Source organism: Symphodus melops, assembly GCF_947650265.1.
Source record: "Symphodus melops genome assembly, chromosome: 1".
Classification (NCBI taxonomy): domain Eukaryota; kingdom Metazoa; phylum Chordata; class Actinopteri; order Labriformes; family Labridae; genus Symphodus; species Symphodus melops.
In genome coordinates, this window is record NC_136691.1 from 11012946 (window position 1) to 11038024 (window position 25079).

At 41.1% G+C, this 25079-nt stretch overlaps 1 protein-coding gene across 3 annotated transcripts; it reads left to right on the forward strand.

Moving 5' to 3' along the window:
• The first annotated feature begins 8470 nt into the window (after window positions 1-8470).
• Window positions 8471-24374, forward strand: ncoa7b (nuclear receptor coactivator 7b). 3 transcript variants are annotated; one of them, XM_079350025.1, is made up of 17 exons: window positions 8471-8687; window positions 9624-9811; window positions 14603-14760; window positions 16388-16458; window positions 16991-17098; window positions 17186-17287; window positions 18383-18508; window positions 18697-18881; window positions 19364-19485; window positions 19671-20249; window positions 20355-20526; window positions 20859-21006; window positions 21154-21279; window positions 21401-21553; window positions 22368-22463; window positions 22545-22618; window positions 22695-24374. In XM_079350025.1, the coding sequence occupies exons 2-17, from the start codon at window positions 9774-9776 to the stop codon at window positions 22828-22830; spliced, it is 2394 nt and encodes a 797-aa protein (XP_079206151.1). In that variant the 5' UTR covers window positions 8471-8687; window positions 9624-9773; the 3' UTR covers window positions 22831-24374. The 3 variants fall into 3 exon arrangements, with proteins under 3 accessions (XP_079206151.1, XP_079206149.1, XP_079206150.1); XM_079350023.1 differs by having other exon boundaries at window positions 8472-8687; window positions 19331-19485; XM_079350024.1 differs by lacking the exon at window positions 8471-8687 and adding an exon at window positions 8824-9132 and having other exon boundaries at window positions 19331-19485.
• The last annotated feature ends 705 nt before the right edge of the window (window positions 24375-25079 follow it).

A 25079-nucleotide genomic window follows, 5' to 3' on the forward strand; every position in this document is an offset into this window, starting at 1 on the left:
GTCAGTTAGGAAGAAGACAAAGCTGAGGTGAGCTGACACTCATCAGTCCATGTATTTCAACAGATTACAGTGTGGCTGCAGTGCAGATGACAGCTTGTGAAGTGAGAGTTGGTTTAAGTCTATGAGACGTGAATCCACTGAAGTGAAAATGAGACAATTAATTGTCTGAGGATAGGTTAAGGAGGCACTTAGCCCTGAGTTAATTTCATGCCGGGTGCATGTGCATGTACGTGTGCGTGTGTGTGTGTGTGTGTGTGTGTGTGTGTGTGTGTGTGTGTGTGTGTGTGTGTGTGTGAGAGAGAGAGACGGTTTTTCAGGTCAACAGGTGCAAGTTTGACCTGAGTGGAGTGAGTGGAGCTCAGAAGGCTGCAGCAGAAAAAGTTGATAAGTTTCACAAGTTTCAACCATTAGTTGCAGGTGCAGCACTCCCATAACATGCAAACACACACACACACACACACACACACACACACACACACACGCTCACAAATCTCATGTCATCTAAACCTTGCTAATTAACATGCCTTAGTATCAGTATATCGTTTTCAACCTCCAAACATGTCTCTGCTCTTCTGTTAAACTCCGGTTTGAATATTACAGTATACTGGGAGTGAATTGAAGCATCAATCTGCCAGCTTTACGCACATTTATTTCCACATCTTCCTACGCGTGTCTCAGATGTTTTCGGAGATGGATCTGTCGGATGGGGAGTGGAGACACACTTATCAGTATGTTGTCCTGGAAAAGGTCAAGAAGATTTGTAACCATTGCAGTGTGTGTGTGTGTGTGTGTGTGTGTGTGTCTCACTCACTCTGACCTCCTCTTGGCCGAGCAAGTAGGAAGAAGAAAAGAGTGGCCTTGACGGAGCGAGAGGAGGATTGAGATGGGAAATAAGAATCAGCAAATGAAGGAGGCCGTTGTTTCTGGATTGCTCATTCGTTCTCCTCCACCTCTTGCTGTCGTTTTCTCTCAGTCTTTGTCAGATACACACTCCCTAAATATCAGCAGTGGCTTCTGTGCCCTTGGGTTTAAATGCCTTTAAAATATGTGCAGGTGCTCCGTTGAAATTTTCAATGCATGGGAAAATAATACGATGTAGGATGTAATCTATCATGTGATAGATGTGACAACTCAGTTACATTCATATTAATACACTGTGGCACTTAAAGCAGTATGTTGGATTTAAAAGCAAAACTTTTTTTAAAGGTGCATGTGAGAATTTTTCAGTTAGCACAAAAACAATGTTTATTATTGTTTGCTATCTATTGAACATGTTTTAATTACAGCTGGACACAGAAGATTGATCAATTAATATAGACAGGAAATCAATCCCAAGTTGAATGGTTTGTTTTCTGCAAGTGATTATCATGTGATCATCTTCCAGCAAACAGAGTATCATCTCCTCCATTCTTTTGGTAGTCCACCCCGCCCCTTGTCTGGGTGGCGTGCCCCCCCTCTCTGCCCTCTGGGTGACATGATAAGCTCGGGCTTCATTAGTCTTTTTAATTGGTCAAGAACATTTGCAGTGAGCTGCTCTAAAGTTTGGCTACTTGCCAGTATAAAGTAAACCGACCCAATGGAAACACTGTACAGGCCAACCAACAGATCCCAGAGTGTTGTATTGAGCCTGAAGGAGACAGCTTCAGATTTAGACTGAAGCAAATGTAGCATTCAAAGTATTCTGGAGGGTTTCATCTTTTTCATCAGCAGTTGTCAGGAATATAAAATTGTCCATGGAATCTATTTATATCCACGCCTACTTTATCAGTTTTATCATCTTTTTGTTTGTCTTTTTTTCTGAAAGTTTGTCCCCCCCCCCAGCTATTTGACCTATTGGTACATTTTATGCTTATACATGTTTTGTGGTGTACATTAGTTCATCTTCTTGAACTCTTCTTCTCTCTTGATTGATCCACTTTTTGCTTGTAATTCCCTTTCTTGTGTTGTGCATGTGTGATCGTGTGTGCACAAGCATGTATTGTGTGCGTTTGTCGGTGTGTGAGTGAGCACCGCTGGGTCTATAGCTTGTGGGGAATCCATCAAAGCTTATCATTATAAGTAAACATGACAGAGTGGACAAAATGTCTTGTGCGCCGCCAGACCTGCTATCTAACCGCAAGCCATATCTGTGATGATGGACTGATGTGGCGCTGGCTAGGACTTACCAGAGTCTGAGTGTGAGAGTGGGAGTGTGTGTGCTTCAGCGCACACATACACACATATACCAGAACACCAACATCAAACAACATACACATGTAGACATTCAGACACAGTTAGAACACACACTCAAGTTACCTCTTAACACAGCCCTTATATCTTCTGCCTCTCAAGGAATACTACAGTTACTGTACATGAAAAGTTGACTTATCGCACAACCATAAATGAGCAGGCACAGTCATAATTCATTTAAGTATTTATAGCTGTTATTTATTGGCCAGTGTTTTCTGGGGTTCATGGTTTTACCTATGAGTGGAAGAGAAACTAAAATAACGATACTGCACACGACAAGCCTCTATTTTATAGCAGATAAGATCAGAGGAGAGTTAAGGAGTTGCTGTGGGAGATTTATTAGTGATGTTAACTAATAGTTCATAATCTGTGCTCGTTATCATGCTTTCTTTAAGTGTTGGAATAAAGACCTCTGTAAGGATGAACTGTGTAAAACGAAAAAAATCTGGTTTGGGAAATAAAAAAGTCTCGACCATCTTGCACACATGCGTTTGTAAGTGTGTGTGTGCATTAAGGTCAGCCTGTGTGTTCCTCTACTTGTTACAACATCACTGATAAGCAGGGTAAACAACCATGCACTGTTTGCTCCCCTGCCATGGTCATGTGATCAAAAACACAGATGACAGAGGTTGATTTAGTGCTTATGTCCATTTTTTCCTTCAGGGTTTCTTTACTGTCTGCTCATTGCTCGAAGTGTGGCTCCTGCGCTGTCTGGACTTTAAGCTTTAAGAAAGAAACCCCAACATTGATAACCTTTCTCTGTGCCGTTCAGTCCCTCGGTCAAAGGTCACGGCTGCAGCGCTTCAGCTGACTTGGCAGACTGACAGTGAGTGTAGTGGCACTGGATGTGATACAGTATGAAGCCATTTCAAGCCATGTCTCATTCCGTGTGTATGTGTGTGTGTGTGTGTGTGTGTGTGTGTGTGTGTGTGTGTGTGTGTGTGTGTGTGTGTGTGGTTGTGTGTGTGTGTGTGTGGTTTAGGGGTTCAATAGCTTCATGGTAACCTAGAGGGTGGTCGTTAATTCACTCAGGACTCTCACAGACCACCAAGAAAGTAGTGAATGTGTCTCCATCAAATGAGGACTTATGCTCTGTCTTACAACCAATTTAAAATCAAATGCAGGTTATCCTGCTCCTATAGCCAATCACATAGTCCATTTGAGTACATATTTTCTACGTGTATGTCTTTCTTGATGTCTTAGTGGTGTCTTGTTTAAATCTAGTGATTTGATTTTTTGACATATGTTTTATTGCAAGAGCAAAATAACAAGATTTACAACACTTTCTTTCAATTGTTTGAGGCTTAATCTTAGCTTGAAGAAGACAAAAGGCGACGGCGAGAACAGCTTGGCTTTGCCTAACAGTGCTTTAGAGGATAAAAAAGTAGAAAGCATTAAAAGTTGTAGTTTGGGCTTCATTTTCCTCTGCAGGTTAGAGAGTTCTGACTACTTTTTACTGTATTTACAGCGCAGCTTTAGCTGAGTAGTGCCTGTGCCCCATGTGTATGGTAGATTTATGTCTTTATCACAGCACCCATGGGTTCAAATCTGACCTTGGCCCTTCACTACATGCCCCACTCTCTCCTCCTAATAGTTCCTGTCTCTTGACAGCTTTCCTTGAGGCACATATAGTCCCAAAGTAAAATGCACACATTACCTCTCATCTGGGCTTTCTAGGAAGATATTGGGAATTGAACATCTAAAACATTTTAACATGATATTAGAAAATATCTTGGCTAAACTTCCCTTTCACAAGTTGATTGTTTGTAAAAATCTGTGTGCCACTCGGTCTTCACTAATGTAGTCTACTACAGCATAATTGTGAGCTAATTTTTGATTCTTTATGTTTTGTTTTTTATTCAATTAAATTTGGTTAAAATCATTACTGAAAAGATTTTGAAAATGTGTCATAGAGGATGTGCCTAACATAAACCATGGCTTCTGTACTCTTCATGAAGTTCAAATTTAGGTCAAGTTCAAACTTATATTTCATTACATCCATATATGACACATGTACAACAGAACAAAACTGCATTTCTGAGGAAATGCAATTTCAAAAAGAAGCATGATGTGTGTGTAGGGGAGCAGTTAGCTGCTAAATTATACGGCCTGGCTCAGCTCTAGCTTAATGGCTTAAACTTGTGTTTTGACAGCTAAATCACAACTGGCAGTGAGACTGCTTTGTGTAAATATGAGAAGTATACTTTAATAATGTTATGATATTTATTAAATGATTGCTATTGAGGAAAAAACAAGGAAAGAGGAGGTGAGAAAGTTGAGAGGTACAGCTTGAAGTTGTGTTCACCTTTTATTGATGTTGAGTCTGTTTGATTCTTTAAGGGCACAACATTTGGATGAACAATGCATATTTGGTAAGAAAATACCTTTGCCTGATTTATTGTGACTTAATGTAAAAATCACATCCAGCTCGTCATCTGGCGAGACACAGCATCAGCTAAATGTATGTGTTAAATAAACAAAGATGATCTTTTGACAGTTCTTATAAGAACTGTACAGTGCAGCAGTTGGTTGTTTGGACAGGCCATCTTCACCAACAGTCCCGACTCCTGAGGAACCTATGAGAGCTCAGGAGCTCCCAGAAAAAGGAGAGGTTAGTAAATTTAATGATGATGACATGTTGTAATAAGATATTAAAGCAGGGAGAGAGAGAGATAAGAGTTCAAGGTGCTAGTTCCCCGGTAGTCTAGGCCTATAGCAGCACAACTATGAGTTGATCTATACTATACTATTCTAATCCAGCCCTAACTATAAGATTTAGCAAAAATAAAAGTTTTATGTCTATTCTTGAAAGTACCTAGTGTGTCTGCCTCCCGGACCCCGACTGGTAGACGATTCCAGAGGAGCAGCGCCTGATAACTGAAGGCTTTACCTCCCATAGTACATTTAGAAACTGTAGTAACACAACATAGAAGATGGAAATTTGTTTTGTGGACACATTTTAATTTCGTAGTTTGTCAATGGATTTGAGGAAAAAAAAAAGTTGGAACAGGCCAAAGTAAGTTTTAGCTGTTGGGTTTGTTTGATGTACAAAGTAGGACACAGAAATAAGTAAATTTGGCTGGGCACTGACAGACATGTTCTTCAAAGCAGTTGCTGTTCTATATTCCTCAAGTCCGATTAGAAGTGGAAAAATTCATTTTCTTATTCTGCTCCAGACTAGTCGAATAAGATAGAACATCTACTCGAGTAAAATGTAGTTTTACCTTTTGGACATTTTAGAAACCGGATTTTAAACCTCCCAGCCTCTGTTTGTAACTGTTTTAGATAAGTGTGTTTTATTCATTGCATTTTTTATTATCCTTGTTGAGCCGGCTTAATTGTTTTAGTACATTTTAGACTTTATCTAACGCTCCAGTGTTTACTTATAGCTTTTCATTGTCTTAGCTTCTTAGAAATCCCTCTGCTTGTTGATTTTAGTGGCCTTGTATCCACTCACTGGTTCTTTTAAAGATGTGTTGTGTCTTTCAATTGATTCTGTAATGACTCCATGTCATTGTAAATTATGGTTGCCCCTCAATTATCTCTCGAGTTTAAATAAAGGTTGAATGAATAATTGAATGTTTTGGTGACTTTTTAGAATAAAATCAATTTGTCTTCCTCATTTAGGGCCTTTATGTCAACCTCAACTCTTAAGCTTGTAAATCTATCGGTGGTGTTAAAGTGGGACTGTCTATTCTGATACATTATAAAAACAACTTGCTCCAAATATTTCAAGTCTTAATTGGTTTATTATAGTTATCTGTCAGATTTCTGACATCTTTACATAAACCTACCGGTAGACTCTCTGAAGCGTAGCTGTTCTTTTCACAGGTTTCTCTCATTGTAATGAATTATGACTCCAACACTTCCTATCAATTTTCATTTGTGTGACAAATCCTTTTTCAGTGTTTAGGTTTTGAAGCGTCTTGCTGCCACAGCACACTTGAAGTTATCAGTGGTTGTAGTCTAAGCTAGGAGAGTATGACGTCAGAGCGAAATGATTTTAAATCTCTCCAAGGCCTGTGCTGGGTCAGACCCTTGTGACAACTATAATTTAAAGATAGGCACAAGATTTTATCTTTATTGTTACTGCCGTAGCAAAACAAGACTCTGAGCAAAATTATTCTGTCTGTTTAAATTTCCTGTTTAGACACAGTTGATACAAAGGTTGTGCACCTTGTTTTTTAAATGAAGTGTGCAATGTATCTTTCCTCTGTCTCCTTTTTCCCTATATGTGTGTGTGTGTGTGTGTGTGTGTGTGTGTGTGTTTGTGTGTTTGTGCGTGTGTGTGTGTGTGTGTGTGTGTGTGTGTGTGTGTGTTTTAAGGTAAACCAAATAACCATGTATAGTATTTTATTAATACAAAAAAAATTGAAGCTGTAATGCAACCATGATGTTTGTGTTCTAACATTGGACAGTACTATACAAAAATCTAATATTAGAGGTTGAAATGAGACTACTTATGTGCTGTAGCCTATATTACAGGAAGAGCAGGGACAATATATGTTTGATGGACTTAGGCAGTTATTAAAGCTCTCTCTGAGAGAAACGTCTTGAAAACATTACTCAGTAAAAAGCCCAAAGTTTACTGTAGCTCATCTTATAGTGCTTCAAATTCTGCCAAACTGTGTCTCTGTTCGCCTTTGTGTGATTTCCTTTTTTATGTTCATGTTCCCATAGGCTTTTACTTCCAGGAAGGAAAAGTAGAAAAATCAAAGATAACTTGCAAGATAACATTTTGAAGTTAAGAAAGGAATAGAAGAGCATTGGCATTTGTGAGTGGTGTGGTTGTACCATATCTTGGTCACATGAAGCTTTGGTGGTATGTATAAGGCAATCGATGATACCCAGCTCCGAGGGTTCCTGCCAACACAAACCCTACTCCCAACCAAACAGTCGAAGCAGTGAAGCAGCAGCTCCAAGCAGTGTAGGGAGAGAAGAAGGAGGGGTTAGAAAAGAGGTTGAAGAGAGTATGAACAGGACGGAGGAGGGACATACCGGCGCCATGGCGATCCCGAAGACAACTTATCTCCTCTCTCACAATGATAGGGCCTGTCAAAATAACTGCCAAGAAACATGTCCAGGAACTGGTTAACTCCTGCCTCGTCCAATCAGAGGGCCTGCAGCCGGGGTCTCTGTCTCTCCCCACCTAGGAGGGCTCCCTGGGACCCGAGTTCCACAAACACATGTTATCTCCATCTCAAAGCTCTCTATCTCAAACAGGCTAACTTCAAATAGGCCTAAGCTTTGTTGGAAGGCGTGATTATAAATTGCATTGCATTAACAATGAACAACATTTGAATTAATTTTAGAAATCTGAAGACATTTCTTTGTTTAGTAATTTCTTAGCTTGAATTGGGGCATGAAAACTGAATATATTTAAACATTACAGACATGAAGTGGTGTCTCCCTCGCTTCATTCATCTTTAAACTGATGTAAAAAATTATTTCTTTCCTCATCCAACGGAGGCTGTTTACAATGCCAATCTTTAAGCTACAAATACAAAATAGCTCATGATAGTTGCAAGATTTTTAAAGTATATTTTAAAATGCATTTTCTCAATATGTTGTTTGCTGTATTTGATGCAACATGACCTCTTACACCTCTTGACTCCTGTTACTTGTGACATTTGTTATGAACTGTCGCCACCTAGTGGTCAGAGTTTAAACATCTCCTGAGGTTGTCAGGAGATGGCAATACCATAAATTTCAAAATAGTCTTGACACGTGCATGTAAAAGATAAGGACAAAATATTTGTTATTGGCCTAGGCTACCTAATATTTAGAGTCCATAGTATGTAGTTACTCATTTTCACATTTTGTATAACATTTTAGTAAGCTATAGCTTGCAATGCCCGAGCAGTAGAAAATCGAGTAATTTATCATATGCTGATATTTCCTGGACAAAAGTTAGATTGGAAAAAAAGGAGCCCTACATCAGAATTTAAATTGGAAAGAATGTAATTAAATAGGTCTACACTTTGAAAATTGCAATCGCCTAGCAGTACATTATCATGCTGCGACTGGCAGTGGTTCTCTCCAGGAGCCAATGAAATCCTTCGCTGAAGCGACGTTGAATTAATTCATTGAATCGTTTAAAAGTAGTTCCCTGACCGGGAATCGAACCCGGGCCGCGGCGGTGAGAGCGCCGAATCCTAACCACTAGACCACCAGGGACGGTTATCACGCTGTTATTTCCACGCAAATTTTATTATGTAACTCGATAGTGAAGCAGTTCATGATTTGTTGTAAAATGTTGACTACTAAGCTATAGCTATATGTTGTATATGATAACATTGATATCAGGATATAAGAGAGCTACTATAAAATAAGCAGAGTGATCCGATGTGTGTCTTGCCCATAGACTGTAAGTCTTGCCGTGCACAAGACCAGCAGGGGGCGCAGTCGAGGCGGGCTTCATTTTGAATTCAACACAAGCTGAGGAGGATGCACGCAAGGTATGTGGACGATTTCTGCTACCTGCCTTACATTAACTATACCGTTTAAATGCGTACGTGCACGGCAGTGTTTGCCATCAACTCAGGCGGTAACATTGCATAAACAGGTATTACTTATTTTTAAGATAACAGACCGGTGACTGGACAGAAATAATAACCTTATAACACATCCTCCAGGTTGCTATTGTCCTGTCAACAAAGTGGCTAGCTAGCGCGGTTAGCATACCTATTAAAACACAGATTGGACCTTGTTCACTGTGTGCTTGTGTTTGTTTAACGTGGTGTAAGCACTCAGGGATTTGACATTAGCACAAGTTGATTTCTGTTTTTGTTAGTTGTTTTGTTAGTGCTGCACAGACAGGAGTGAGTGGTCTGTTCAGACGGCTCTGGGTGGGTTCATAGAGGAGTTCACACTCAGCAAGCTGCTACAGACTGAAGAATATAGGTAGGTGGGGTAACGGCGTTTTAGGTAACCTTTCCTCAATGATCAATATTTTACCGGTTATATGCATGCAGACTACCCGTGTATACGTCGGATTAGTCTTTTGTTGTTTTCTTTTCACGAGGCGTGGGTAATCGATAGCCTACTTTTATTTTTATTTAATTTTGTAACGTTACAGCGAGCTATTTCTGTAGCCATGGTAAGACTGTTTGTTTACATCCGTTTCGTCCTCGAAACGATGCAGCTGTATGTTGATATAAAACACATTTTACTGTGGCTTTAATAACTGGCAGCAGATGTGTCTATCTGACCATTTTCCATCCTGTTGGTCAGCTGAGTGTCCTGACGTGCTTATTTTAAAGGATGCTTTCATCGCTATCCACTCCTTCAGTTATTGGGCTTTTACATTTTAAGTAAGTGTTGCTGAGTGAGGAGGCAGCCTGCTTACCTAACTCGCTTAATTCACCCCCCCCCCCCCCCCCCCCCCCCTGCAGGACAAGAGAAAGGTGAGAGGTGCTCCTCATCTCCTAAAATTGTGTCCGTGGATTGGACACAGTGTGGGCGGGTGTGCAAACAAACAAAAAAAAAGGGTGGATGTTTATATGGACATGCTTGACGGCCTGCAGATCTAGGAGCCTATCCTGATGGAAAAGAGAGACAGGAAGCCGGGATATTTTGCAAGGTAACAGACTCTGTTTATCTTTGGAAATGTGAATCATGTTGGATTTAATTCAAGTAATTGTCATGCAGTTTATCTGATTTTAAGCTTCAACATTATGCTCGTTTGAAAGGATATATGCTGCAGATGAATTTGTAACACCAGGTACCCTCTATATTAGTAAGAAAACGCTTAATAAAACCTGTGAAAAATGACCATAGGGTAATTTCTCATACCCAAATCAGATGTCATCTAAGTGCACAGGATTGGCAGCAATATTAAACATTAAATATGGATAACGAAAAGACAACTTGCGTGCAAAATTCATCTGCAGAATCAGCATCAGAAAATATGTTGAGCAACTTCTAGGTACTGGACAATCCAGTCTATGTCGCGCAGAGTTTCTGCATGTTGATACTGTTGTTGTTGATGATGTAGTGAGTCAGTACATGACCCTGTTCTTTTCTACATTCATGTTACAAAGCTTTTACAGTGTCAGCTTTCCCCTCCATTGGTTATTCAGGATGTTAGAGTGTCAGTGTCTAATAACCAGATGTCCTTTTACCCTGAAGCTCATTTACTGTGGGAGTTTACTAAAACATGGTGTATTTCTGTCGGAAGTAGATCTATTCAGTTCATCAAAGGTATATCACATGCCAGAGTGCACAACATTGTATATTAAGTACTACTCAGAGCTTCATTGTTTTGCCGCTGTGGCTTTTCCATAGTGCTCCACTCTTATTTGTCGCTTGATATACTGCTGTTGAGGTGCATTAGGTTATTATTTATTCCTGCTTGGATCAGCACCATAAAGTCACCTTTGTCTGAGCTGCACCCAGCTTATACGGCTTCCCATAATCCCACTCATGCGTCAGAGTTCTCGCAAGAATTGACCGACAGGAATCACGTCGAGTGTCAAATTGGATTTGGCAGCGTCGAGAAACACTAAAAGAGAAAGTGTGAGGAAAGAAGTTTGTCACAGCCGCGGTGCATCCACCTGAAGACAGAGATCAGCTTTCGTTCGGACTTCTGCTGCACTGATGCCACTTAGAATCCGAATATTTGATCGGCAGGATTACTGTGTAGAAACGTGCAATGGAAAATGTCTGAATAGCACACGGTCCATGACGTAAGAAGCATGTTTCTACAGTAACAGAGTGCGGACCACAATTTCCCACGAGGGTATTAATAAAGTATATAAAATGAAATAAATAAACATATTTCCTGTTTATTTTTCGCTGCTCTGTGAACATAAACATGAACAGCTTGCTTTAAAGACATAAACGAGAAACGATTTGAATTGTTTAAGGCTGTAAAATAAGCATGTAATGCCTTGTGTGAAACCTTGTGTGAAGGCCTGTGGATAGAACGTACAATCTGAAAAACTGGAGCTGTTGAGTGTGCGTTCGTGCCAAATGTTGTGTGGTATTGCAGTGCAGACTAATGGGCTTTATTGTTTCTTGTTATGTCTCAGGTTTCTTGTCCAGGCTTTCCTGACAGCCTGCTGCGAACCTGCAATTTGTCTTGTTTCAATAATTAGATTGGCTTTTGTTGGAAATGCCTCATTATTGGGAGAAATGATTACCTTGGCAAGTACATTGAATTATAATGGGATTCAGGCCTTTGAGTCTCAGCCGAGATAGAGGTGGGAGAAAATGAGAAAAGTTGCTGGATAAAGACCCACACCGACTTCCATTACTGCAAAGACTTATTGTGCGTCTGTATGGAAAAAGGGTGAACATTCAGGAAGGAAAACAGCCTTATCATTCAACACTGCTGCTGCTTTAACGCGTACCAGCGGCACCATGTACCGCCTCGCTTCCTGACAAATAAAGCAAGGGCCCATGTGAAGCACATTTGGGCATTACTGTGACAAAGACTCAGCCCATTATGTACTGGTTCATGTTTTATCCTCGGTGAACCGGCGAAATGTAATCAGAACGAAACGTTCGACAAAAACAATGGACACATCTCTGGTGTCGAGTCTGAATCCAAAACACAAAACGAGTGCTTGTTTTGTAGAAATTGGAAAGATATTGTTTGTGTTCCTTTTGAAGTGAAATGTTTTGAAAAAGAAAGCAACTTTACCAAACAAGTCTGCTCTTACACGATAACTGAAGTTTCAAAACACAGGTTGTGAACATGATGATGATGATGATCGGTGAGACTCCCATATCGTCCTGCAAACAAGTGTCGTGTTTGAGGACGCCAAGAAGTCAACGGCAACTCTGAAGAAGCGACAAAAAAAGAGCTGGACACTGACTTAGAAGAGACTGTACGTCAAGTCAGTGTTGCCATGGCGATTTAAATGACAGTCACAGCTTTGAATGAAACCGACATGTCACCCCAGCCGGCGTTTGCAAGAAGAAATGTGGGAGACTGCGAATCAAAGTGCGACAATGTTTGATGGTCTGACGAGACTGTTCCTCGTGGACATCTACCTTGTTTTGTTTTTACTCAGAATAACAATGTGGAAACGGGTCAAACTCGCAGTGGTTGGTGGGAACTAAGGCCGCCCATTAACGGGGGCCAAGACAGATCATATTGGGTATTGGTGACATGGCCTTTGAACAATCTGTTTTTCCCAGAATTCAATTAGTTTAAAAAAAGATCCATAAAGAGTGAAGGATTAGCTCTGCTGTCATCAGCTGCTCGTCTGTTGGCTCAATTTTCTTTCACGATCTAAAGGTTTGTATTTGTGGAGGGACAGAAAGAGAGATGATTTTTTAATGGAAATCTTTTCTCTGATTGAGTCATGATCAGTCTTCCGTGTGGGAGAAGTAGGCCAGCGTTGTTTCGTATTATCTCTCTGGGATGAGAAGACACAGAGTTTACAAAGAGGGAAAAAAAGAAATCTTGTGACACAGACGTGCCAAATTTCAACATATTAGATTGCGTGCAAAAATGTTTTGCTGGTTTGAAGCGTTTGTCTGTCTCATTTCAAGTGAATGGCGTCAGTGAGACAATATTTGTAAGGCGCTCAGACATGATTGTAACTCTGGAGTTTTACCCTGTGAAGCATTCGTTGGGTCACTCGGTTGAGAAGGAGTTAAAAAATGCACTTTGGTCATCTTTCTTTGAGGAACTGAGCCACCCTTTAGAAACATGCTCACCTCCCCCAGGACCCCACGTTGTAGCCAAGTTTCCAGCACTGAGACAAACATGTTTGGTGGATTCTGATTGTGATGGACCGTGCAAGTTTTCCAAACAGTTCTCAGCTGATAAGAATTAAAGGTACAGCATCTCTTCAGATTCACGGGCAGAGATCGACTTTCTCGTTTGCTGGTGATTAGCGTCAAAAGAACTCGACAAATTGAATTCATTGTCGTCGACGATAACGTACAATGTTTTTATACTGACAAAAGATGTGTTTAATAAAATACTTTTGTCCTGTCTTTCTGTCCAATATCAATCCACGGGTCTTATTGTCCTCCTCAGTAGAGTCTGTTGTTTGCACTGTGCTGCACTTCAGCCAGTGCTGTAAGTAAAAACACATGTGAGAGTGCAGAATGTCTTTGTCCTTCTGCTTTCTTTGACACTGTACACTGTGATTGAATGGATTCACAGGTTACAAAACTAAAGCTTAGAGGAAGGGAGACGAAGGGCTACGATGGGAAGAGGAAGACTACGAAGGGACTTTGATTGTTTGTGAAAGGCTCCAGATTGAAAAGAAAAAGGTGCTGGTGAGAACGTGCGTGCAATTCCTTAGTTCGCTGCCAGATGTGTGCTGCATCAGCTGAAGTGGGCAGGGCCTGAACTCTGTCTGTCTGCAGCTCTATCGACCCACTCTGAGCTTTCCTTTCAGGCTCTCGAACACTTAAAATGCTTCTCTTTTCGTCCTTATTCAAGACGGTGCAGGCCAACTCTCCCTCTCTCACGCTCGGCTCGTGATAAATCAATTAGCTCTTATCTTTTTCGAAACCTACTCGGATCCACACTTTAGACTTCAGAGCCAGCATTATCCTTAAGTGCACTGCTAACCCGTGGCTCGGCTGCACTGCATCGTCTCCCCTTAATGAACCCCAACTGGCGCTGGAGATGCCGTTACATCACTCCCTCTACAGTTAATAATTGAACATGGGGGGGGGGGTGTCGAAGTGGAGAGCACAGCTGAGGCAGCAAAGTAAAGAGGGACAAAAGTTTAGACTTTGTGCAACAACTTTAACAGAAGAGCTGAGTTCACAGCTGGCTCATGTTTAGTTTGCGAATTAAACCAGTGAAATCGATTTTTAGTCATTTGTATAGATTTTAATGGATGCAAGTGATTTTAATATAACATGTTTATCTGAAGCTAATGAGATTAAAAATAAATCTGCTTGTGAAACGCTCCGTCCAGAGAGGGTCAGCAACGAAGTCAAAGGGGCTCAAATCTCGTCCTGTTAAAGGAGCCGTGAGTTTAGACGTGAGGCCCTGACTTTATTAGTGATGAAGCGAGGTGAACAGCTTATAAACAAAGAGCCGTGTGGGCTGTGGGGGATCTCCTGCTGTTTGAATTAATGAACAAAAAGAAAGGGGGGTTTTACACTGTTCCCAGCTCGTATTATTAGATTTTTAAAAACCTTGAAGCTTGAAATCACACACATAAATATTTTAGATTATTCTGCAGAATTTCTTTTAGTCTAGTCCTCTGGCATGAATACTCCCTTTCTCTTAAAGGCCACACAACCGTGTACATGAATCTCCTTTCAAAAAAAAGTTCAGCTCTTTTCCTGCGCACATGTTCATGCTTCTTGAACACTGATCCCAACATCAGTCAGAGTGAGCTGTGTTTTCCAGTAGAGGTGAATAATAACGTCTCCTCTGTCCTACCATCAGGCTGAAACGGCGGCGGCAGCTCAAGCAAAACCAATCGGAGAAGAATGTAAACGAGCCTAACCCGACGATCATTTCCTGTCCAGACAACCCAGATGACAGCGACCCCAACAGAAGGACGGACCTTCAGAGGATAACAGAGAGGCCTCCTGCTTCCTCAGGCAAGACCTGCATTTAAACCTCAAAGAGGATTTGCGCTGTTTGTTTTTTAACATTAAGAAAACAATATGATTTAAAGTCTCCTCCTCGAAAGCTTCTTTTTACCACTCTTTACAGTTTCTTCAGACGTCAGGTCAGCAGGCAGTTTTGTTCCACAGATCGACACCATGGTGACTAAATACACCTTCAGCAGATTTAGTTTGACTTCAGGTAAACTCAGCAGACCCCTACCTGCTGATCTGATTGGGCTGCAGTGAGTGAGCAGGTCACAAAGATATTGTGGTACCGCACCAGAAGTACATTTTGAATTCCTAAAATAATTTAGCCAAGTTGCTGCTACGCACGATTCAGAGGGGTCCGAAATGTTCTGCTCAGTCATCTCCTACAGAGGTATTCAGGCGTAGTGTGTGTGATTCACATATTCAGAGAGTGGTCTGTACAGTCGATGAAGTAATTCCAATTCTCTTATATCTCTGTTGGAAATGAAACTCACTCTTTGTGGGGAAACAATCTCAGCAGTTTCAACGGGAAGTTGCATAACCTTTATCCGGTCCTGTTTTTTTTACAGTTGGTGCTGACAGTGAAGTTGCTGCAAAGTTTGTGAGAACTTACAATCGAGTCCGTGCTCGTCTGACCCGACGATAGAACTTCTAACCGTCTGACATTTATAAACGCTCCTCCCCTCAGGAGTCGCAGGAGGCGAGAGCTCCTCCCAGCTGTCGTTGGGCGAACCGATTGTTTGTAGAATGTGTGAGGAAGCCAGAGCACCCAGAGGGGACGAGCTCATGCACAGGGAGAACATGCGAGTAGCTGTAGTGTATCTTAACCTGTTTCATATTAGCCGACTAAAAACCACAACTGAACCAAATCGATTATTACCAACTCTGTCGGTTTGATCTCCTGTTCATGTTGGTAGTGGTGATCACGGACCCTTGTGATGCATGCAGCAGGTCGGCCGCCTTGTCAACTCTACAATGTTGTTATCCGCAGCCCTTCATCTATAACTGATGCTCTGCAGTGAAATGGACAAATAAAATAAATCCCGCTCTTTCAACTTTAATTTTTCATCTCCTGCTAAATTCAGCCGCGGCAGCTCGGCATAAATTCCATTAGTAATCATCAGTATTGTAAAGGGGGCGGCGGTCTCGTCTTTGATGCAGCTGCGGCCTCCCTTTCTTATGCTTAGTCATCCTGTCTGTTTCTATGAAGGAGGCGGCGGTGTAATTACACAGCCGGGGAGTGGTAGGCGAATGGCTCCTGTGTTCTTGGCCAGAAGAAAGTGCTGACTGCGGACCTTGTGTACGACAAGGGTCGGACTGTTTGTGTTTTAAGATAACCGCTTCAGCATGTGTGGCGACAGTGTTTAAGGCCGAGTAATGACAGGGGACGAGCAAGTACTGGTACTGACTCAATAGGCGATTACACAGGACATGTAGAGGGTGGTCTTTTATTGCAGCTGCTTTAGTCCATTTTGATTGTTTACTGCAGCAGCATAGAAGGAGAAAGAAATCAATCTGTTAGCGCGGTAGAAAGTTTGACATGATAAGCATCAAACTACATTTTCTTCTCATGAGACTACTTTGTGTTTTCTTCCTTTTCTCAGTCTGCAACATTTTTCTTTTCTTATAGATAATGGCACTAAGAGTAACAAGCAGTCCACGAGGGAGAAGAGGAGGCCGCCGGGGACAGTGGAGTACACTGTGAGTAAATCCACAGCAGTAATTCTATTGACTTACACAGTAGTTGGGACAAAATATTGACATGGCAATGGGGAGGTGGTACCCTCCTTACTGTTCAAACATGCACGTGGACCATGCATATTAATTCAACCAAATACTCTTACAAGCAATGTTAGGAATTCTACTCATGAGAAATTATAGAAATGATACTTCTCATATTAAAACCTGTGTGATTACACAAACAAGAGTGTCCTGTCCAAAAAAAAAAAGGAGAGCTGACCAATGAAACAAGGTTTTAGGGGTCCTCCTCCAGAATGTTTTTTTTTAATCACATGTTGTATGAAGCATAATAAGAGTTTAAACTGACACCACAGTTCAGTTAATAAATATCTTTATTAATAATATTTAATAATCTTTTTATGATGCATTAAGGTGTGTTTGTCTTACAGTGTATCAGCTAGTCTTGTGTCCTTTCATATTATGAATCAGCCTGCAACTCCCTCTCCTGTCTTTTTCTTAAGCGTCTCTAAAGATCCTTTTTTACTTGCTACAGGTGGGACCCGATGATTCCCTCAACAGTATCGCACTCAAGTTCAACATCACCCCAAACAAACTGGTGCAGCTCAACAAGCTCTTCACTCGCAGCGTTTACACCGCACAGGTGAGAACCTGCAGCTCTAACGCAGACATCTGCTTCTGTTACATCTCAGACTGACTCATCACTGGCTTTTTACCGACGTTCTTACAGAAGCTGTTTGTCCCCGACACAAAGCAGTCAGAAAGTGAGCTGAGGCATTCGAGTTCAGCTGATCCCTCCCTTACAAATGTTGCTTTAGAGAGAGCATCACATGTAAGTATGAAGGGATTCATTGTGACACTTTGATGGCATTATGGAGATGTTTGCAGAAGCCTTTCAGGGACACATTTCTAGATAAAAGACTCAAACTGAAATGTCACAAAAAACACTAGAACCGATGAATAGTTATTTGTTTAATAAAGTTTTAAACTTTCAATTACAGGTTTTCTTTCCAATGACAAATTATCCGTAAAAGTATCAAAGTTAATGTGTGACTCTGATGCTTTAAATGCTCTATATTTATTAGATTCTTCTTCTTCAAACTCTGCTCCTCTCCTTGATTTAAAGGAGCAATGTGTAACTCTGACACCTAGCGTTTGAATTGGGTACTGCAGTCCAAATTCAAAACATTAAAGAGGGCGCCGCCCCCCCCCCCCCCTTTGAGTTGATGTGCATGCAGGATGCCATGTCACAGACACTGAAGCTTCAGTGTTTAGCCAGCTCTGCGTCAGACTTGACACATTTCTGCGCTCTGACCTCTCTCCATTTTTCTAAAGCTTCTCCAATAGTAATCCTAGTTTGGACACATTTCTGGTCATGGAGCTTTCAAGAAACGTACAGAGGCTTTTAAGGTCGGCAAGAATCAATTATCTGAACCAACATGTTGTTGCCTGACCAAACTGAGGGGTGTCCAAAACCCCTATGAGGGGGGTGCTCCTTAAAACCGCCTACTTCTTTGGTGAAAACAAAAACAAACCATCTCTGTAATCTGAACTTAGGAAGAGGACACACTGGCTGCTGCATCTTTATCAGAGAAGCCAACACTTTAACATAACCTGTTTCCTTAATGCCTGACGAAATGGAGAGGTCATTTTATGATTTAATTCTGTAAATATTTTACACATTTCACCTTTAAGACATTGTATTATCGTTCTAATAAACAAGCTATGTAGACTGAGTTTTTTCTGTTTAAATTATTATATAAGACTGCAACAACGGCGTTTAAATTACAAGCTGAATCTGCGTCTACCTGACTCTCCTGTACTTCTTTGTTGAATTTGAATGCGGCACGGCTACATTTTTCTAACATGAGAACGGAAATGAATGATGAAAGCCGCCATCCAATGCAGGTCTCTGTCCTTTCTTCAGGGGGGCGTTACACATGGCAAGTCAGCAACCTCCATCAGGCGTGAACTCTCTCCACACTCGGAAGACGAGAGCCCCGCAACGGTTAAATTCATCAAGATGAGCTGCAAATATTTCACTGATGGCATGGTATGACACACTGGAAATTCTTTGCATGCCAGGTATTTGTTGTTTCTTAGGGTACGGTCAGAAGGAATGGGTTCTTGTATGGTAATAAATAGAGGTATAAACGATACTGAAACAACATTTTGAATGTTTTTACCTTCGCTTTACACTCAGCACTTTTGCGCCTCAGCATATATGCTTTCTTGTTACAGGGAGTGGTGGGAGGCGTGCTGATTGTGACCCCGAACAACATCATGTTCGACCCCCACAAGTCCGACCCCCTGGTGATCGAGCACGGCTGTGAGGAGTACGGCCTGATCTGCCCCATGGAGGAGGTGGTCTCCGTGGCGTTGTACGACGACGTGTCCCGCATGAAGCTCAAAGACGCTCTGCCATCGTAAGAACTCCTGAGCGTCTCTCATAACTCTCTAACTGTTCTTCTTTCAGTCCTCGGCTCTCGCTCCTCATGTCTTGTTCCTCCTTCCAGTCTCTATTTGCTCTTTTTCTCTTCATGAATAAAACAGTTTAAACGTCTTTTTGTTTCCAGAACCCCTGCTATATCTTTTTTGTTATATTGATTCATGCAGGGCTGTTTTGTCTGCTGGAGCTTGTCTATGGTTCAGACTGCACTTGTTTTCATTACATTTTTTTTTAATTTGTGTTTTGTTCATTATTATGATTACATTCATTTTCAATCATAACTTATGTTGTCTTTTTTTAAGTTGTCTATCATTGTGGTCATTTATAATTTCTGTTGAGCCTTTTCTTTATTTTTTTATTTGTTTGTTTGTTTCATTTTCATCCTCGTTTGCCGTGCGGTATGTGTGGTACCCCGTGACCCCACAGAGACCTACCCCAGGATTTGTGTCCTGTGTACAGGCCCGGCGAGTGGGAACAACTGCCATCAGAGCGAGATCTGAACCCCTTCAGCCGCTTTGAAGCTCTCAAGAAGAAGCAACCAATCGTCTTGGACGACATCGAATCAACCCTCTCCGATACTGGTAACTTCATTTAGTGTTACCAGTGATATTTAACTAATAAATTCTCTGGGTTGTAATTTGTGTTACTTCTGTGATTGTATGCGTTGATGGGCATTTTTCATAGTTTTCTCTCATTTGAAAGAACAAAGAAATATTCCATTTGACGAGCTGATAATGACATTGTCTCGGTTAACTTCTCTTTCCAGGGAGCACAGAGGGCGAGCAGACACAGAAGTCTCCATCAGACGAAGGCTTCACTGACTTGGAGCCCACTGTGAATGGGAGCACTGAAGACTCTGAGGGGAAGTCTTCTAAAACCCTTAACATTGTCGGCACTGAGCCACTGGGGCCAAGCTGCTTAGACCAAGGAGAGACTCAGGACAAGTCGATGCTTTGTCAAACTAAAGGGAAGCTGGACGAGGAGGACGAGGGCGTAGCTCAGAACAGCTCCGTTGAGGACGGAGAGTCGATACAATCCTCTTTAGAGATTGAAAATCAGGGTGACCCACTTGATAAACCTACAAGTCAGGAGGTATTTAAAACCAAAGATGTAAAACCTAAAGGGGCCGAAGAGCAGCTAAATAGTGCGCCTGATCAAATGATCCCAGCGCCAGAGGACCAAAGCAGGAAGTTACGTCCAGGAGAGGCTGCAAAGGTTGGTGGGGACTTGAGCCTGAACAGACAAGCAGCAGGCTCTGAACTCAGCGAGGAGGAGAGGCGGAAGAAAAGCTACAAGGCAGAAGTGAAGTCTTGGCTGCTGGAGAGGATGCAGGCTCCTATTGAAGGCAGGAATTATAAACGACATCGTAAAAACCTGTAGGTAGAGTCCCGCAGTTATTGTGATTGAATACTTAACCAAACTCTCTTTCCGGGTTTGTTTTCCTCGACAGACATGCTCCTCTCCTCCGAGGACAGAAGTAAAGTCCCTCCAATGTTCCTCTGCTTCAAAGTGGGAAAGCCCATGAGGAAGTCCTTCACCTCTGGGATGACTTCCAGTCCCGCCCACTCATTTGGGGGGCGGGGTAAACAGCCAGAGTACTGGTTTGCTGTGCCGCAGGAGAGGTGAGGGGATGGCTACATGGAACAGAAAAGGGAGGGAGAAGCGGGCCAAGACACTCGTTTTTGAGATGCAATTCAGTCATAGATAATACTTTCCTTTTTTCTTTTCTAACGACAGCAAAGAGAAAATAAATGTTATATACACAGACAAATGCAGATGCTCTTGTAATATTTGAATGCCACTATAAACATGATAATGGTCTTCTGATCAGTCGGAGCCATAGAGCAGCACTTAATTCTTAAGTGTACCAAACAAATCAAAGGATTTGATTTATAGTTATACAATGTTTTTGGGCCTCTAACTTTATCTGTGCGTGCGTGTGTTTGTATTGCAGGGTCGACCATCTGTATGCGTTTTTTGTCCAGTGGTCTCCAGATGTGTACGGGAAGGAGGCTCGAGAGCAAGGCTTCGTTGTTGTTGAGAAAGACGAGCTGGACATGATCGACAACTTCTTCAGTGACCCTGCATCCTGCAGCTGGGAGGTGAGCTCCGTTTATTAACTCCACATGTTTGGACTTGAACTTTGAAAGAAGAAGAAGAAGCTGTGAGACGGATGCCATGTTTTGCACAGGCGGTTAAGCCTGTTTGTCCATGATGTTTCATATCAACTTGCTTGTTTTTGTTTTAAGATCATCACTATCGATGAGGCAAAGCGCAGGCAGAGTTTTGGCAGCTGTGATGGAGACTTGTCTGTGGATGCTCTGCCCATACTCTGTGATACCAGTGATCTGCTGCAGGACACGCACGTTGAGAAGGTATCTTTGACTTGCATTTAGATGGTAACTGTCTTCGGTGATCCACTCACTGACAGGAAAATGGTCTCAGAAATATACGACACTCTGTTGGGACTTCTAATGATCTAACGGTGTCCCTCAGCTTGCCTGTCGCCTGCCAGCTCGCGTGCAGGGTTACCACTGGAGACTGGCCTACAGCACAGTGAGACATGGGACCAGCCTGAAGACTCTGTACAGGAGCCTGACAGACGTCGACAATCCTGTGCTGCTGGTCATCAAAGACATGGATAACCAGGTAGATACTGTAACGCACCTATGAGCAGTGAAACAAAATGAAATAAATGATGTCAAACATCTGGAAGTGTTTCTACTACATAAGCCAGACCAGTCATATTATTTAATTGTTTTGCTTATTAAGTATTTTTATTGAAAGATTCTGAAGATCAACATTTTATTCATCTATGTTAGAATACTGGTTAGATCAGACCAGATAAAGTCTTGATTGACCGTAGCAACAGCCCATCATGCTTTTTGCACTTCTCATTTACAAGTTTTAGAACATAGATAGTTTTTGTTTTCAGTTTAAATATTTAAATTTAAAAAAAAATTTCTTCAGTCAGTTTACAGAATACATATTTTTGTTTTGCAGATAGGTGTCAATTTCAGTAAATCTGTCGTTTCTCCCACAAGTGAGAGGAAGAACTACATCTTATGACTTTAGATGTCTGCAGCATTATGGGAATAGAGATGTGCTGTTGTGTTCTGACACCGTGTGGTAACAGCATTGAGGTAGCATTGAGTTCATGGAAATAGTGACATTAGTTGTTCCTGCTTTGATTCTTCTGATTTAATTAACAAAAGAAAAAACAAATTTCCAACCAGTACAGGCATGAAATGAAAGACATAAACATGACACACTACATTCATAGTTACATTTCCTTTTTAGGAATCAGGAACCTGTCCTTTGTACCAACTCAAGGCCTTAATCCTCTTTTTATTACAACTGCACATTTATCCAACAGTTCACACAGAGATTTTAGTTACCTACTGAAACTGTTTATTGTCATTTGTTTCTAGTTAAATGGTCTTATAATTTACTTTTATCACAGATATTTGGAGCGTTCTCCACTCATCCGTTCAGAGTGAGTGAACACTGCTACGGCACAGGAGAGACGTTCCTCTACAGCTTCTGTCCTGAGATCAAGGTTTGTTTTTCAGAGGGATTAGAAGAGCCCAGGATGACATTTCAGCTTCATTACTCATCGCGTCTGCTGTCTTTTATCCAGGTGTACCGCTGGACGGGGGAGAATTCCTACTTTGTGAAGGGATATACTGATTCTCTGCAGATGGGAGGAGGAGGGTGAGTAGATTTAACACCAAGCCTTTTTTATGCATCCTTATGAAGCCCTGATTTTCTAACGTTGTCCCTTCTTTAGTGGTCAGATTGGTCTGTGGCTCGATGCTGAGCTCTACAGAGGCACCACCACAAAATGTGCCACCTTCAACAACCAGCCACTGTCCACACATCAGGACTTCAACATCCACAGTCTGGAGGTGTGGACCTTTGAGTAGCTTCATCTGCTCCAGCTACTTCTACATTCACCCTGCGCTCCGACATCCTCACACAGAGCCTGTTCTGCACCACATGGACACAAACCTTGCCACTCCACAATGACACTAAAAGACAAGTTGACTGAAAACGGAATTGAAAGCCTTCTGTGGCCTGTTTTTGATGTGGGTTTACTGCCGGTAGGTTTGCCGGTTTATTACTGGTTTATCGCCCCCTCTGCGTGGGAAAATGTTGTTGCTCTCAGTTTATTGGCTGCCTTAGACATCCAACAATGCCTCTAGCTTTCCCAGCATGCAAGACTGCCTTAGCACCAAAAGCTTATGAGAAGAGAGTAAGGGAGAAAGCTGCTGCCCCCAAAAGAGCTGATATTAAGTGAAAGAAGGTGTCCCATATTGCTGTAGGTGTTTTGGTGCGGTAATAATGGGTGTGAAATGTGTTTTTGGGAATGTAGAGGATTTTGTACTGAAAGAGTTTGGATTGTTTATTACATTTTTTTTTTATTTTTTTTTTTACTTGAAGGAAGTTGAATCTAGGGAAATGTTTTAAATCTATCAATATAAGTTTCACTGCAGGAACTAGTTCTAATTGTTTACAATGGGAGTGTTAAACTTCCTGTAAAGGCTGTCTGGTTGTCACATTTTGAGTTTTGAAGAACCTGAATGAGAATGTCCCATTTCATTTCCTCATCGTGTAACAATCCCTGTGTACAATCCAAAAGAAGTTTTAAAGCCAGGAAACATTTGTAATGACCAAATAAGTAAAATTTGTTGTGAGTTTGTCATATTTGAAAGAATATTTTAGAACTTTTATTTTTATATTGTTTTTACAAAATGTTCAGTTTTTGTTTCTGGTTTTTTTTCATAGCGATGCTTTTATTGAAATCTTGTGTTAGATATTTCTGTTCTGATTTGCCCTAACAAGCACTAGAAATAACTTTTGTCAGTATTGAATTTCGATCTGAAAATTGACGCCTTTAAATTTCATTTTCTGTTTGTAGTTCAGAATCAAAGCCAGTTAAAGTGAGACATGAAGTCGCTTTGCACTACAGGATGAACAGACAGCCAACGCTGTGCAGTGATCTGTGTAATCAAACTTTTCTTAAATGTAAAAATGTTCCCGAAAGATGTTTGATCACTACAGGAGGCAAAAGGTCGGCCTTTGTTTCACTTAAAAATGGGGGGAAAGGGATCATCTGTTTTTGCACTTTGGTGTACCACTAACTCTAAAATGACATCTACTAACATAGAGAAGAAATGTTCATGTATGCCATGTGAATCAGACACAGGCTTGTCTTGCATGAATGTGCAAAACTTCAAATGTATCACACCACTGTTGACATATTAATCTATTCACTACCGCTTCTTGTGAAAATGAGCTGTGTTGTCTGTAGCTGTTCAGTGTTGTAACTGTGAATGCTTCCTGAGTATTATTTCATTTGAAATCCAAACTGCTGGTCTGTGATATCACTAAGGATCTATTTATTGTGTTGTTATTGCAACCACATTTAAACCTCAATAAATGTTGAATATATACATAAACATTAAAATTGCTAGTTTTTGTGTCCACTTTAGGTTGTTCTGCCACTAAATGGGTCTTATTGTCAACACAGAAATACGACTTTCTTAAAAAACAGGTTTATCCATAATATCCTCTTAGTTAATCAAGTTAGTGTAGGACAACGTAATGTAAGAGAGGATATAGAGCTCTGTAAAGTAAAACTTAAATTGTAAGGTTGCTATAAAAATAGCCTTGATTTTTCTTTTTTTTTTCTGGGGGGCTTTAGGTTAACTCGTATTAAGTACATATTAAGTTCAAGAAGTACAGTTTTCAAATTTTACCAAATGAAAATATACATTGCGTAGCTCTTGACTGTACATTTTCTATCATATATCACACCTCGGGGCACTTTCAGTTACAATAGAATGAAAAGTCAGTTTTCATTGTGTTATAGATAAACTGTTGACTGTTGACGATTCATGTAGTGTAACAAGGAGTGAGCTGTCTTTGCCGACATAGACGATCTTTAAAAAGTCCAGTTTCCATCTTGTAGGAAGCGTTTGGTATCAGGCACATCGGAAAGTTGCAAATGCACATGAACACCTTCACAAAACACGAAAAATCGGAAAAGACATAGGTGCCTGACTTAAAGTCAGAATCGCCTCACATAGGGGGGCAAATATGTTTGATTGATGTGAACATACTTTTTTAATAATTCTCGTTATTAAAATAAACGTTTTGCTCAAATATAACT

Bases quoted from the DNA above. Each gene is read 5' to 3' on its own strand.
- ncoa7b (XM_079350023.1), top strand. From the start codon at position 9,774: ATGGAAAAGAGAGACAGGAAGCCGGGATATTTTGCAAG. The intron at 20,250-20,354 runs GCAGGAATTATA...TTTCCTCGACAG, and splicing joins GATGCAGGCTCCTATTGAAG to ACATGCTCCTCTCCTCCGAG. The intron at 22,464-22,544 runs GTTTGTTTTTCA...TCTTTTATCCAG, and splicing joins GCTTCTGTCCTGAGATCAAG to GTGTACCGCTGGACGGGGGA.